The sequence below is a fragment of the Oncorhynchus kisutch genome, linkage group LG15 (assembly GCF_002021735.2).
Source record: "Oncorhynchus kisutch isolate 150728-3 linkage group LG15, Okis_V2, whole genome shotgun sequence".
In the NCBI taxonomy this organism is placed as follows: Eukaryota; Metazoa; Chordata; class Actinopteri; order Salmoniformes; family Salmonidae; genus Oncorhynchus; species Oncorhynchus kisutch.
This window is the reverse complement of record NC_034188.2, coordinates 85,558,941-85,574,469: the sequence shown is the minus strand read 5'-3', so window position 1 is coordinate 85,574,469 and position 15,529 is coordinate 85,558,941. Positions and strand designations below refer to the sequence as shown.

The following is a 15,529-nucleotide window of genomic DNA, read 5'->3' as shown; positions in this document are numbered from 1 at the left end:
ACAGTAAACCATGTCTACTGCCTGTCCCCTAAAGATAACTGTGTCAGTGTGCAGTGAGAGAGGCTGTACACAATGGAAAGCCTGAATGCTGTTATGACTGTGTCCCATGTGCAGAGGGAAAGGTTAGTACCACAAGCCCAACAACCAAACTACACACAACTAAAATTGCTCTCTGTGTGTCCTAATCCAGTTTTTTTCAGGATTCAATTCCTGATTAATGTCATGTCTAGATTATGACATCATGTCTTCTACTTCTGCTACAAATCATAGTAATCATGATATCCGATTGATCTGGCAAATAAAGTGTTTACCATGAATGCCGTCTCCGCGAACACAGTAATATTACCCTTAAATTTCAATTGCTTTACAATGAAGATCTTCCACGATACTTCTGCGATACAGATTGAATCCAGCCCTAAGAATTCTAGCTTTATTTGCCAAATAAAGTAACATGGTTGACCGTAACAGGAATGACGACTTCATCTTATATCTTAATATTTTCCCCATGTTAAAACGAGAGTCCAGTTCATGTAACAGTGTTGACCTTACAATGAGGAAGTTTTCTTTTTCCTTAAAAATTCACTATTCACATGAAATAAATAATAATTATTGACAAAATAACAGGGGCTTTAAAATTATGGTGAACACTTGGAGACATGTTGGGGTTAAGTTGGTTGAAATCTTCCGAGAAGCCACAGTGTGCGCAGAGGGACATGTGAAAATGCTGAATTTGTACACTTCAACTAGTCTGACACATAAAAAATATATAATGTTAATTTAATACAACAGGCTTTTGAAATGCAATATTGGAGCACAATTTCTACTTAAAATATTAAAGGGATGCAAATTGGACTCATTTCGTGGAACGACCCTACTGCTCATCAGAGACACAACCAACACTAAACTAGTAAGTCAACATCAGACATATCTCAGTTTTAAGTTTGTTAGGAATGCACCCCCATATCCCATAAAAACTTGTGAGCAAGGTGTGTGAACATCTGTTTTCTATACGGTTTGGTGATTAGGGTGTACACTGAGAGATTACATCTGGAGGCCAAGGTTTAGGAAAACATGCAGGGTTGAGAGGGAAGCACAACTATACACACAAAGGACTTGAATTTGACACCTTCATCCACCTGTATACTGTGTGCTGGCATTAGCAGTCCTAAAACACACACAATCTGTATTCGTTATCACTCACTAGGAAATGTGTATAACAACATTGGTCAAACTTAAATATGCAGGAGTTTGAATATATAATGTATGGTATTTGTTATAAAACAGTTGTGTTGTGTATTTTGGCAGTAGCACAGCCAAAACACAGCCCTTATGACCTCATCCTTCTCTGATTTGCTTAGAGGAAAACGTCACAGTCTCCAGCATGCATAAAAACCAGACATTTTAGGGGGTGGGGGTCAGGTCTTCACTGATTCCTTTAGGAGGCCTCTTACAGAGTGTGTGTGAGAGAGTGTGATGAAGCTACTATGGGTGGTAGTGATGGGGGTGTTAGGAGCCTTTTGGGCAGAGGGAGAGGAGGCTCTCTGTCGGATACTGGGAAGACCAGAGTTCCCTATGCTGTCCAAGGAAGGAGACGTAACTATCGGAGGAGCCTTTACCATCCACACCGAAATCTCAGAGCCCCCGCTCTCCTTCACAGACACACCACCTCCTCTCATCTGCTCCAGGTAAGCTCTTTCACAGTCACCCAGTCTCTGTGATGGATTTATGTGTCATTGACTTGACAATTTTTTTTGACAAATAGAAAATAAAATTGGAATCATAAGATTCAAAGAAGAACTAAACCTGACAATGAAATCGGACCATGGTCATTTCTGCAGTTTCACATCTTCTACCAGACGAACCTAATGCAATGTTTTTTGTTCCTCTTCTGTTTCCGCAGCATGAACCTCATAGATTTTCATTTAGCTCAGACCATGATCTTCGCCATTGAAGAGATCAATAACAGCAGTTCTCTGCTCCCCAACATCTCTATTGGCTACAGGATATATGATAGTTGTGGCTCGACTCTGTCCTCCATGCGTGCGGTTATGGCTCTGATGAACGGTCAGGACAGGACGGTGGGAAAGACCTGCTCTGGCCAATCAGCAGTCCACGCCATCATCGGTGCCTCTGATTCGTCCTCCACTATTGTGATGTCACGATCCACAGGAGCTTTTCAAATACCAGTGGTAATGAAGTCATACAGTTGAACAATTCTGGCTGATGAAAAATGATTACTTATTGTCGTATTCCTCCTGTTCTATCTAGATCAGCCACTTAGCCACCTGTGCATGTCTGAGTAACAGAAAGGAGTTCCCCTCCTTCTTCAGAACCATCCCCAGTGACTTCTACCAGAGTAGAGCCCTGGCCCAACTGGTCAAATACTTTGGCTGGACCTGGGTGGGGGCTGTTAGAAGTGACAACGCCTACGGCAACAACGGCATGGCGACATTCATGGAGGCTGCTGGTCTGGAGGGTGTGTGTATAGAGTACTCTGAGGCTATCTTATGGAACAACCCCAGGGAGCAGATAGCCAGGGTGGTTGAGGTGATTAGCAGGGCCAGCTCCAAGGTTGTGGTGGCCTTTCTGTCCCAGTTGGAGATGGCTGTTCTGCTGGAGGAGGCATTGGCCCAGAACCTGACCGGGCTGCAATGGGTGGGCAGTGAGTCCTGGACAGCTATTGATCGCCTGGCCACTAGGAGGAGCTCTGCTGTCCTCAGTGGTACTCTGGGATTCACCATCAGTAAGTCTAAGATCCCAGGCCTCAGAGAGTTCCTGCTCCGGGTCGGTCCAGCCCAGGATCCAAACAACACCCTGCTCAAAGAGTTCTGGGAGAACACGTTCAGCTGCAGGTTTTCCCCTCAGCAGGAGAAAGACAGTGGGCCTAGGCAGAGTCAGTGCTCTGGGTCTGAGAGACTGGAGGAAATCAGTAACCCCTTTACTGACACATCCGAGCTGAGGTTCTCTAATAATGTGTATAAGGCAGTGTATGCTGTGGCCCACTCCATACATGACCTGCTGACCTGCAGGCACGGTGAAGGCCAAGGTGGGAATAGGAACTGTGCACACAGAGACAACATCGAGCCAGGACAGGTGAGTGGCTACCTCTATGGGCCACCGATAGTTTTTTTTGTTATACTGATTTAACATTCATTTTGTTAAACCAATTTGATTATTTTACTGACAAGTTTTAGGAAATTGCTAAATATTTACAATCACACAATGGTATTTCTAAAGTACTTGAAATCTACAGTCTTAGAAAAAAGGTGCTATCTAGAACATAAAGGGTTCTTCAGCTGTCCCCATAGGAGAACACTTTAAGGAACCCTTTTTGGTTCCAAGTAGAACACTTTGGGTTCCAGGTAGAACCATTTTGGGTTCCATATAAAACCTTTTCCATAGAGGGTTCTACATGGAACCCTTCGGGTTCTAGCTGGCACCAAAAATGATTCTACCTTGAACAAAAAGCATTCTCCTATGGGGACAGTGATGTGTATGAATATTACACTATAATCCATGTTGATTATTTTAACTCTTGCAGGTGTTGAGATACCTGCGAGACGTGAACTTCATCATGAAGTCTGGGGAGAGAATGTATTTTGATGAGAACGGAGACCCCACAGCCATCTATGAGCTGGTGAACTGGCAGAGAGACCAGGCAGGAGAGACTGTGTTTGTCACTGTGGGGAATTACAATGCCTCTCTCCCTAAAGGAGACCAGTTTGCCATGAATGGGATACAGATTGTATGGGCTGGCAATCCCTTAAAGGTACACAGTTACACAGAAAACACATGGTAGCAAGTACAGGTACTTAAACAAAATACAGATTATTACATTAAATATATTTTAATTGATGGTAGAAATCTGTTGACACATACTGTGAGAATGAATTGAATGATTGTGTAACCAATGGGTTTAATAATGTGAGTGAAGGAGTAAAGAGAGAGAGAGACAGGAAGAGGGAGTGAGCAGGTGTTGTATTGTGTTTCAGAGGCCTCGGTCTGTGTGTAGTGACAGCTGCCTCCCAGGGTACCGCCAAGCAGAGATCAAAGGAATGCCAGTCTGCTGTTTTTCCTGTATCCCCTGTGCTGCTGGAGAGATCAGCAACCTAACAGGTGAGACAACTGATACCACTGCCGGCCCCATACTCGTAGAAAAAAGGGTTCCAAAAGGGTTCTTCGGGTGTCCCCATAGGATAAATATTTTTGGTTCCAGGTAGAACCCTTTTTGGTTCCAGGTAGAACTCTTTTGTGTTCCATGTAGAACCCTCTATGGAATTGTTTTATATGGAACCCAAAATGGTCCTACCTGGAACCAAAAAGGGTTCTTGAAAGGGTTCTCCTATGGGGACCGCCGAAATAATCCCTTTAGGTTCTAGATAGCATGTTTTTTCTAAGAGTGTAGCCTTCTGGGAGCCCTAAGCAACATTTATTTTTCTCTGGGGGCCACTAGCGGCCTCTGATGTTGCTCTGACTGATACTAACCAAATCCACTTACCAAAAATATACATAAAATGTAGAATGTGTTATCTTCTAGAATATAATACACAACTTGACTATAGATCAGATTCACTATAGCGTTTTCCTTGTAGATTCAGCTAAATGCACACAGTGTTCCCTGGAATACTGGTCCAACGGAGACAAGAGTCGCTGTGTCCCAAAGGTGGTGGAATTTCTCTCATTTGACGAAACCATGGGAATCCTCCTGGCTGCAATCTCATTGGTTGGAGCGTGTTTAACCATAGTGGTGTCATTGATCTTCTTTTGCTTCCGAGAGACTCCAATCGTCAAGGCCAGCAACTCTGAGCTGAGCTTCCTGTTGCTCTTCTCCTTGACTCTGTGTTTTCTGTGTTCTCTCACTTTCATTGGCCGGCCCTCTGAGTGGTCCTGTATGTTGCGCCACACAGCGTTTGGGATCACCTTTGCTCTGTGTATGTCCTGCGTCCTGGCAAAGACCATAGCGGTGGTGATAGCTTTCCAGGCCACAATGCCAGGCAATACAGTTCCCCAGTGCTCTATTCCTCTCCAGAGAATCAGTGTGTTCAGTTGTACCCTCCTACAGGTGGTTATATGTGTTCTCTGGTTAGCTCTCGCTCCTTCAGTCCCAGTCAAAAACGCCCACGCCACTGAAAAGGTCATTTTAGAGTGTGATGTGGGTTCAGCTATTGGTTTCTGGGCTGTGTTGGGGTATATAGGACTCCTGGCTCTCTTGTGCTTTGTGCTGGCTTTTCTGGCTCGAAAGCTGCCTGATAACTTCAGTGAGGCCAAATTCATCACCTTCAGCATGCTCATATTCTGTGCAGTCTGGATCACCTTTATACCAGCTTATGTCAGCTCTCCTGGGAAGTTCACAGTAGCTGTAGAGATATTTGCCATTTTGGCCTCCAGTTTTGGGTTGCTTTTCTGTATATTTGGTCCAAAGTGTTATATCATATTACTTAAACCAGAGAAAAATACAAAAAAACACATAATGGGGAAAAGTCATGCACAATCACAATAATGTAATTTACGGAACGGAGACCTGGAGGAAAAAGGTTTCAATTTAATTCAGGGGATGTTTTAGTATTTTTTTTTATCTAGTCCAGAAGAGGGTCATGTAATTTTTCATTTTTGACATTTCAATATTTTAATTGTTTTAGAATGAGTTTCTTATTACGCTATATCTCCATGTGTGCCCGATGCCGCCCTTCATCTCTGATTCTCCGCACTGTGCGCAACATCAAGTGCGTCTATATACTGTTTAGTATGGTCTCAATCAAATGATCCATACCGTAGGCTATAAGTGCATGCTTGGAGAAGCACAGTTCTTTATTTTTATATAGAAGCACCGTGGCTAAGAAAAACTCCCTTGCAAGGCCAAAACCTAGTAAACCTATAGAGGAACCAGGCTCTGAGGGGTGGCCAGTCCTCTTCTGGCTGTGCCGGATTGAGATTATAGGAGAACATGGCCATTAAGGCCAGATGGTTCTTCAAGATGTTCAAATGTTCATAGATGACCAGCAGGGTCAAATAATAATCAGTGGTTGTAGAAGGTGAAACAGGTCTGCACCTCAGAAGTAAATGTCAGATTGCTTTTCATAGCCGAGCTTTCAGCTGTTGAGACAGCAGGTGCGTTAGAGAAGGATAGAGGGAGAGAGAGTCGAAAACAGCAGGTCCGTGACAAGGTGGAACATCCGGTGAACAGGTCTGGGTTCCAAAGCCGCAGGCAGAACAGTTGAAACTGGAGCAGCAGCACGACCAGGTGGACTCGGGACAGCCAGGAGTCATCAGGCCAGGTAGTGCTGCGGCATGGTCCAAGGTCTCAGGTCTTCCGGGAGGGGAGGGGAGAGAGAGAGAGAGATGGGAGAATTAGACCCCAGCACATAGACTATTGCAGCATAGATACTGGAGGCTGAGACAGGTCGGGTGAGGGGAACACTGTGGCCCTGTCCTACGATACCCCCGGACAGGCCAACCAGAAAGGATTTAACCCCACCCGCTTTGCCAAAGCACAGCCCCCACACCACGAGAGGGATAATCTCCTATAGCATCACACCCATCATTAACGGTAACATATCAAGGATTACAGATGGAGTGTTGTCAGGACCCTGACATGTGAGACACCGCAGCTGGAAGACCTCCTGGTGATCACTCCGCTAACAGTCACAGCTAAGGCTGGGGAGCCTGTGTGCAGATGTTATGGAACAAAATAACTGTCACATTTCTCAAACGAGGGAGACATCAACTTCGGAGACATTTTCTCCTTTCACCCAAAACCCAGTCAGTGTGAACCCAACTTTGCAGGTCAACCCAGGAAGCATCCAGTGTGAACCCAACTTTGCAGGTCAACCCAGGAAGCATCCAGTGTGAAGGGTAAGAAAGTGTTGAAAATCAGTTATTGCTTTTATGTCTCTTTTTCACATATACAAACATGTCTAATCACAGAGTAAGACTAATCATATTTCAAAGAAAGTGTTGAAAACCATCTGTATCTGTAAGTGACTGTACTAGATCTCCTCTTTGCAGGCTGGACCCAGGTGAGCTCCAGTACAACCAGAACATGATCTTTGTCATAGTGGAGATCAATAACAGCTCTGAGCTGCTGCCAGGGCTGTCTCTGGGCTACAGGATCCTTTTAACTCGTCCCTCACCCTCTGTGCGGGTGTCCCTGGCTTTGATAAACGGATATGAGGAGGGGCCACAGAGCTGAACCGAGCCCGACCACCGTACACGCTGTCATAGGGGAGACCACTATGACAGTAGGCATGGCACGCACCATGGAGCCCTTCCACATACCAGTGGTGAGTCAGGGAGTGTCTGGCATGACACGTACCATGGAGCCCTTCCAGATACCAGTGGTGAGTCAGGGAGTATCTGACATGGCACGTACCATGGAGCCCTTCTACATACCAGTGGTGAGTCAGGGAGTATCTGACATGGCACGTACCATGGAGCCCTTCTACATACCTGTGGTGAGTCAGGGAGTGTCTGGCATGGCACGTACCATGGAGCCCTTCCACATACCTGTGGTGAGTCAGGGAGTGTCTGGCATGGCACGTACCATGGAGCCCTTCCACATACCTGTGGTGAGTCAGGGAGTATCTGACATGGCACGTACCATGGAGCCCTTCTACATACCTGTGGTGAGTCAGGGAGTGTCTGGCATGGCACGTACCATGGAGCCCTTCCACATACCAGTGGAGAGTGTCTGTCTGTATGTATTAATACAAAATAAAGGCAGAGATGATACTAGGTGAAAACACTGTCTTGCCTATGTGCTACTTTTAACGGAATGGCAACATCAGAGCAGTGTGTTAACGGTTTTGTGTTTTTTTGGTCTTCCAGCTCAGTCATTCAGCCAGCTGTGCTTGTCTGAGTAACAGAAGGCAATACCCTTCATACTTCAGAACCATTTCTAGTGACCTCTACATGAGCAGAGCCATGGCCCAGCTGGTCAAACACTTTGGCTGGACTTGGGTGGGGGCCATCAGAACTAACAGTGACTATGGTAACAAGGCCAAAAAAGAACACCTTTAGCCTGAAACTCTGTGGCTGTCACACCCTGATCTGTTTCACCTGTCTTTGTGATTGTCTCCACCCCCCTCCAGGTGTCGTCCATCTTTCCTATTATCCCCTGTGTATTTATACCTGTGTTCTCTGTCTGTCTTTTGCCAGTTCGTCTTGTTTATCAAGTCAACCAGTGTTTTTGTTATTAACTCCTGCTTTTCTCAGTCTCTCTTTTTCTCGCCCTCCTGGTTTTGACCATTGCCTGTCCTGACTCTGATCTCGCCTGCCTGACCACTCTGCCTACCCTGACCTTGAGCCTGCCTGCTTTCCGGTAGCGTTGCCCCACCTCTGGTTTACTGACCCCTGCCTGGCTTTACCAGCCTATTGCCTCTGTTGGATTATTAAATGGTTGTTCATTCAGTGTGTCTGCATCTGAGACTGGATTTACTAAACCAACAAATAACACCTGTAGCCTGTAACTCTGTGGCTTTACTAAACCAACAAATAACACCTGTAGCCTGTAACTCTGTGGCTTTACTAAACCAACAAATAACACCTGTAGCCTGTAACTCTGTGGCTTTACTAAACCAACAAATAACACCTGTAGCCTGTAACTCTGTGGCTTTACTAAACCAACAAATAACACCTGTAGCCTATAACTCTGTAGCTTTACTAAACCAACAAATAACACCTGTAGCCTGTAACTCTGTGGCTTTACTAAACCAACAAATAACACCTGTAGCCTGTAACTCTGTGGCTTTACTAAACCAACAAATAACACCTGTAGCCTGTAACTCTGTGGCTTTACTAAACCAACAAATAACACCTGTAGCCTGTAACTCTGTGGCTTTACTAAACCAACAAATAACACCTGTAGCCTGTGACACTGTGGCTTTACTAAACCAACAAATAACACCTGTAGCCTGTAAATCTGTGGCTTTACTAAGCCAACAAATAACGTCTGTAGCCTGTGACACTGTGGCTTTACTAAACCAACAAATAATATCTTTAGCCTGTGACACTGTGGCTTTACTAAGCCAACAAATAACACCTGTAGCCTGTAACTGTGGCTTTACTAAGCCAATAAATCACACCTGTAGCCTGTGATGCGAGGAAGGTGGAGAAAGCAAGATTGTGTTTAAAAAGACCTCCTGGTGTTGCATTACCTCACCCACGTGAATTTCACCACTAAGCATGGTGAGAGGGTGTTATTGATGGCTATTCCCTGATCAGCATGCTGAGAGGGTGTTATTGATGGCTATACCCTGGTCAGCATGCTGAGAGGGTGTTATTGATGGCTAAGGCCTGGTCAGCATGCTGGGAGGGTGTTATTGATGGCTAAGGCCTGGTCAGCATGCTGGGAGGGTGTTATTGATGGCTAAGGCCTGGTCAGCATGCAGGGATGGTGTTATTGACGGCTAAGGCCTGGTCAGCATGCTGAGAGGGTGTTATTGATGGCTATGCCCTGGTCAGCATGCTGAGAGGGTGTTATTGGTGGCTATGCCCTGGTCAGCAAACAGAGAGGGTGTTATTGATGGCTAAGGCCTGGTCAGCATGGTGAAATGGTGTTATTTGATGGCTACGTCCTGGTCAGCATGCTGAGAGGGTGTTATTGATGGCTATGCCCTGGTCAGCGTGGTGAGAGGGGGTTATTTGATGGCTAAGGCCTGGTCAGCATGCTGAGAGGGTGTTATTTGATGGGCAGGGAGACGAATCGGAGGTCTACGGCCTGGTCAACTGGCTGATGGATAACATTGATTGAGACCATTGGCTACTATGATGCCTCACAGCCAGAGAGCCAGCAGTTTGAGTGCTGTCTGGACAGGCCATTGGCCTGAGGTAAGGACCTGTTAGGGAGATGGTCTGTGTAACTGTTCTGAATGGCTTTGTGTGTGACTGTGCTCCTTTAGGCCAAGTCTATTTACAGTGAACGTTTTGTATTAAAGAATAATGTATGGTTATGTGTGATTGTGACTAAATATGAGGGGTCCCTTGATTTAAAGTGCATCTGTGTGTTCCATTTACCCAGGTCTATCTGCAGTGAGAGCTGTCTGCCAGGTACCAGCCGGGCCTTCGTTAAGAAGAAACCTGTCTGCTGCTTCAACAGCATCTCCTGTGCAGACGGGTCAGCAACACCACAAGTGAGACCTCAGGGCTCATAGCTTTTACGCTAGCCTTCATCATGTTCATGTGGGGAAGAATCTCAGCCAGCACTTTACTGGTCTATCTAAAGATGTACTCGCTGTACATAATCAAACTGTTTATGCTTTCAGATACAGCGAGATGTGCAACAAGTCAAACGAAGAGGGAGATAACTGCAATTTGAAAGGGTTGGAGTACATAACCATCAGGGAACTCAAGGTTATACTTGGTAACCTTCTCTGTGTTTGGTGGGTGTCTGACAATGACAATAGCACTGATATTCTTCCACTACAGACAGACTCACATCGTCAGAGCCAAATACCTCTGAGCTGAGCTTCCTGCTGCTCTTCTCGTTCTCTTACTTTCATTGGCCGGCACTCTGAGTGGTCCTGTATGCTGCGCCACACAGCGTTTGGGATCACCTTCGTCCTCTGCATCTCTTGTGTTCTGAGGAAAACAATAGTGATGTTGATGGCCTTCAGGGCTACAATTCCAGCCAGTAATGTCATGAAATGGTTTGGTCCTACACAGCAGAGACTCAGTGTTTTGGCTTTCACTCTCATACAGGTCCTGATTTGTGTACTTTGGTTAACAGTCTCCACCTCCTTTCCTCTACAAGAACATGAATACCTACAAGGAAAAGATCATTCTAGAGTGTGATGTGGGTTCAGCTATTGCTTTCTGTGCTGTGTTGGGCTACATAGGACTGCTGGCTCTCTTGTGCTTTGTGCTGGCTTTTCTGGCTAGAAAGCTGTCTGACAAATTCAATGAGGCCAAATTCATCACCTTCAGCATGCTCATATTCTGTGCAGTCTGGATCACCTTTCTCCCAGCTTGTCTCAGCTCTCCTGGGAAGTTCACAGTAGCTGTGGAGATCTTTGCTATTCTGGCCTCCAGTTTTGGTTTACTTTTCTGCATATCTGCTCCTAAATGTTTCATTATATTGCTTAGGCCAGAGCAAAATACCAAGAAACATGTGATGGGGAAGACATCCAATGACATACGATATTAAAGAAACAAATTATGGGGAAGACATCTAACGACGATATTATTTTGGGAGAGGCGTCAACCAAAGCCCTTTAGGATGAATACTGACCATTGGCTTATTCAACGTCTTTCTATAATAAACACAGACACATCATATCTAAGTCAGTCATGGGTTAAACTCATCCACAGGCTCAATTGATACCAAAAATAGAGTCTGGAAACACTGTGCAATGAAGTGGGACATGAAAGGGGAAGGGTTCAAATCAATGGAGGATAGAGAGAGCCTGCTAAACTGGAGAAAATCTCACAATGATCATATTGAGTTTGGGCATATAACGTTTACCTGTGAGAACTAGGTGCATGCTTTCTGATTTCCCCATCTCACTTCCTTGTTTAGCCTAATTCGTTTAAAGAGGGCAGGTTCTAAGGGTTATGTTGGATGGTGATGGACTGAGATATCAGCCAATGTAAATCCGCTCCTGCCATGGGCTCCATTCCTGTCTCTTCGTGACCATTGTTGAAAGACGGTTTGAAAGAGAAAGAGCCGGCTTGTCGACGAGATCTGTCACAGGTACATGGATGTTCAATATGTCCTGAACACACATCCAACAGCACATTATGCCAAGCAGCCATATCTACATGGGTGTGGTCGCACATTATGAAAGTCAAGACAATAATGAAGCAGAAAGAAAATTTATTATTTTGGTGAGTCAGGGAGTGTCTGGCATGGCACTCCCTGACTCTTATGTTTCTCACTGCTCTACCCCAGCGGCCACTGACAGCCTGCTGTGACCCCCTCAGTGACCCCCTCAGTGACTGCTGCTGTCCAGTCCAGATCAGGAGCCCACACACAAGCCCCTTACTGAGCCTCTGTCTCAAAGGCCTGCTCTGGACAAGCATGGTCTACTATCTCATCAAAAACAACATTGACTTCTTAAACCTCTCCTCATAGGCCTGTGGGCCACAACCCAATGTGTGTCAATACACCAATGGGAATTTGGCATTCATACCACCATCAATTTAAAGCAAGGTCTCATTGAAATGTGTTATAATGAATATATGTCTGTACTGAATGTATGGTGTAATATATTGGCTACCGTTCATGTAATATTACAGTGGTTGTCATAAACAATTCATATATCTCTGGATCTCCAGTCTTATTATCACAATGCTAGAGGAATACACAAATAAAATCAAAAAACTAGAATGGTCATTTTCTATGAATTGTGTGACTTGCTTCAGCTGGCCAAATGTATCTGTATGTAGTAGTAGTAGTAGTAGAAACAATAGTAATAGTAAATCAAATCAAATCTAATTTTATTAGTCACATGCGCTGAATTCAACTGGTCTGGACCTTACAGTGAAATGCTTACTTACGAGTTCCTAACCAACAATGCAGTTTAAAGAAATGCGGATAAGAATAAGAAAAATAAGTAAGAAGTAATAGTGGTAGTAGTAGCAGTAGTGGTAGTAGTAGTGGTGGGAGGGGTAGTAGTAGTAGTAGTAGTAGTAGTAATGGTAGTAGTGGAAGTACTGCTAGTAGTAGTAGTAGTACTAGTGATAGTAGTACGGGTAGTAGTATTCGTAGTAGTGGTAGTAGTGGTAGTAGTACTAGTGGTTGTAGTACTAGTAGTAGTAGTAGTAGTGGTAGTAGGTGTAGGCCTAGTGGTAGTAATAGTAATGGTAGTAGTAGTAGGCCTAGTGGTAGTAGTAGTAGTAATAGTGGTGGGAGTAGTAGTAGTAGTAGTAGTAGTAGTAGTAGTAGTAGTAGTAGTAGTAGTATTAATAGTAGCAATGGTAGTAGTGGAAGTACTACTAGTAGTTGTAGTAGTACTAGTGATAGTAGTACGGGTAGTAGTATTCGTAGTAGTGGTAGTAGTGACAGTAGTGGTAGTAGTACTAGTAGTAGTAGTAGTAGTAGTGGTAGTAGGTGTAGGCCTAGTGGTAGTAATAGTAGTGGTAGTAGTAGTAGTAGTAGTAGTAGTAGTGGTTGTAGTGGTAGTGTAACAGTATAGACTTTATGTCCGTCCCCTCACCCCGACCTGGGCGCGAACCAGGGACGCTCTGCACACGTCAACAGTCACCCTCGAAGCATCGTTACCCATCGCTCCACAAAAGCCACGGCCCTTGCAGAGCAAGGGGAACCACTACTTCAAGGTCTCAGAGCAAGTGACGTCACCGATTGAAATGCTATTTAGCGCACACCGCTAACTAAGCTAGCCGTTTCACATCCGTTACACTCACCCCCCTGTTGACCTCCTCCTTTTCCGCAGCAACCAGTGATCCGGGTCAACAGCATCAATGTAACAGTATAGACTTTACACCGTTCCCTCGCCCATACCCGGGCGTGAACCAGGGACCCTCTGCACACAGCAACAACAGTCACCCACGAAGCATCGTTACCCATCGCTCCACAAAAGCCGCGGCCCTTGCAGAGCAAGGGGAACCACTACTTCAAGGTCTCAGAGCAAGTGACGTCACCGATTGAAATGCTATTTAGCGCACACCGCTAACTAAGCTAGCCGTTTCACATCCGTTACAGTAGTAGTCCTAGTGGTAGTACTAGTAGTGGAAGTACAGTGCCTTGCGAAAGTATTCGGCCCCCTTGAACTTTGCGACCTTTTGCCACATTTCAGGCTTCAAACATAAAGATATAAAACTGTATTTTTTTGTGAAGAATCAACAACAAGTGGGACACAATCATGAAGTGGAACGACATTTATTGGATATTTCAAACTTTTTTAACAAATCAAAAACTGAAAAATTGGGCGTGCAAAATTATTCAGCCCCTTTACTTTCAGTGCAGCAAACTCTCTCCAGAAGTTCAGTGAGGATCTCTGAATGATCCAATGTTGACCTAAATGACTAATGATGATAAATACAATCCACCTGTGTGTAATCAAGTCTCCGTATAAATGCACCTGCACTGTGATAGTCTCAGAGGTCCGTTAAAAGCGCAGAGAGCATCATGAAGAACAAGGAACACACCAGGCAGGTCCGAGATACTGTTGTGAAGAAGTTTAAAGCCGGATTTGGATACAAAAAAAAATCCCAAGCTTTAAACATCCCAAGGAGCACTGTGCAAGCGATAATATTGAAATGGAAGGAGAGAGAGAAAGAAAGAGAGAAAGAGAGAATTAGAGAGAGCACACTTAAATTCACACAGGACACCGAATAGGACAGGAGAGGTACTCCAGATATAACAAACTGACCCTAGCCTCACGACACATAAACTAATGCTGCATAAATACTGGAGGCTGAGACAGGAGGGGTCAGGAGACACTGTGACCCCATCCGAGGACACCCCCGGACAGGGCCAAACAGGAAGGATATAACCCCACCCACTTTGCCAAAGCACAGCCCCCACACCACTAGAGGGATATCTTCAACCACCAACTTACCATCCTGAGACAAGCCCGAGTATAGCCCACAAAGATCTCCGCCATGGCACAACCCAAGGGGGGGGGGGTGCCAACCCAGACAGGAAGATCACATCAGTGACTCAACCCACTCAAGTGACGCACCCCTCCCAGGGACGGTATGAAAGAGCCCCAGTAAGCCAGTGACTCGGCCCCTGTAATAGGGTTAGAGGCAGAGAATCCCAGTGGAAAGAGGGGAACCGGCCAGGCAGAGACAGCAAGGGCGGTTCGTTGCTCCAGAGCCTTTCCGTTCACCTTCCCTTTCCTGGGCCAGACTACACTCAATCATATGACCCACTGAAGAGATGCGTCTTCAGTAAAGACTTAAAGGTTGAGACAGAGTTTGCGTCTCTTACATGGGTAGGCCGACCATTCCATAAAAATGGAGCTCTATAGGAGAAAGCCTGGTACACATCCGGTGGATAGAGAGCCGTTTATTATGTTCAACATAGGAGGGCCAAGCACAGGAAGCAGCTCTTTCAGTAGTTTAGTTGGAATAGGGTCCAGTACGCAGCTTGAAGGTTTAGAGGCCATGATTATTTTCATCATTGTGTCAAGAGATATACTACTAAAACACTTGAGCGTCTCTCTTGATCCTCGGTCCTGGCAGAGTTGTGTAGACTCAGGACAACTGAGCATTGAAGGAATACGCAGATTTAAAGAGGAGTCCATAATGTGCTTTCTAATAATCATGATCTTTTCCTCAAAGAAGTTCATGAATTTATCACTGCTGAAGTGAAAGCCATCCTCTCTTGGGGAATGCTGCTTTTTAGTTAGCTTTGCGACAGTATCAAAAAGGAATTTCGGATTATTCTTATTTTCCTCAATTAAGTTTGAAAAATTGGATGATCGAGCCGCAGTAAGGGCTCTTCGGTACTGCACGGTACTGTCTTGTACTACTAGTTATAGTAGTAATGGTAGTAGTGGTAGTACTACTACTAGTAGTAGTAGTAGTAGTGGAATAAGTAGTAGTGGTAGTATAACGAGTGGCCGTA

General features: G+C 45.1%; 1 protein-coding gene and 2 pseudogenes across 1 annotated transcript; all 3 read left to right on the top strand.

Annotated features, from left to right (window-relative positions):
• Positions 1-1,439: 1,439 nt before the first annotated feature.
• LOC109906126 (extracellular calcium-sensing receptor-like) lies at positions 1,440-5,877 on the top strand. Its single transcript, XM_031791228.1, has 6 exons — positions 1,440-1,685; positions 1,901-2,189; positions 2,269-3,093; positions 3,542-3,769; positions 3,993-4,116; positions 4,593-5,877. Exons 1-6 carry the CDS (start codon positions 1,474-1,476, stop codon positions 5,498-5,500), a joined length of 2,586 nt encoding a protein of 861 aa, XP_031647088.1. The 5' UTR covers positions 1,440-1,473; the 3' UTR covers positions 5,501-5,877.
• A 691-nt stretch (positions 5,878-6,568) lies between these two features.
• On the top strand, positions 6,569-8,955 carry LOC116353721 (uncharacterized; annotated as a pseudogene).
• Positions 8,956-9,076: 121 nt separating this feature from the next.
• On the top strand, positions 9,077-12,284 carry LOC116353654 (extracellular calcium-sensing receptor-like; annotated as a pseudogene).
• Positions 12,285-15,529: the final 3,245 nt, after the last annotated feature.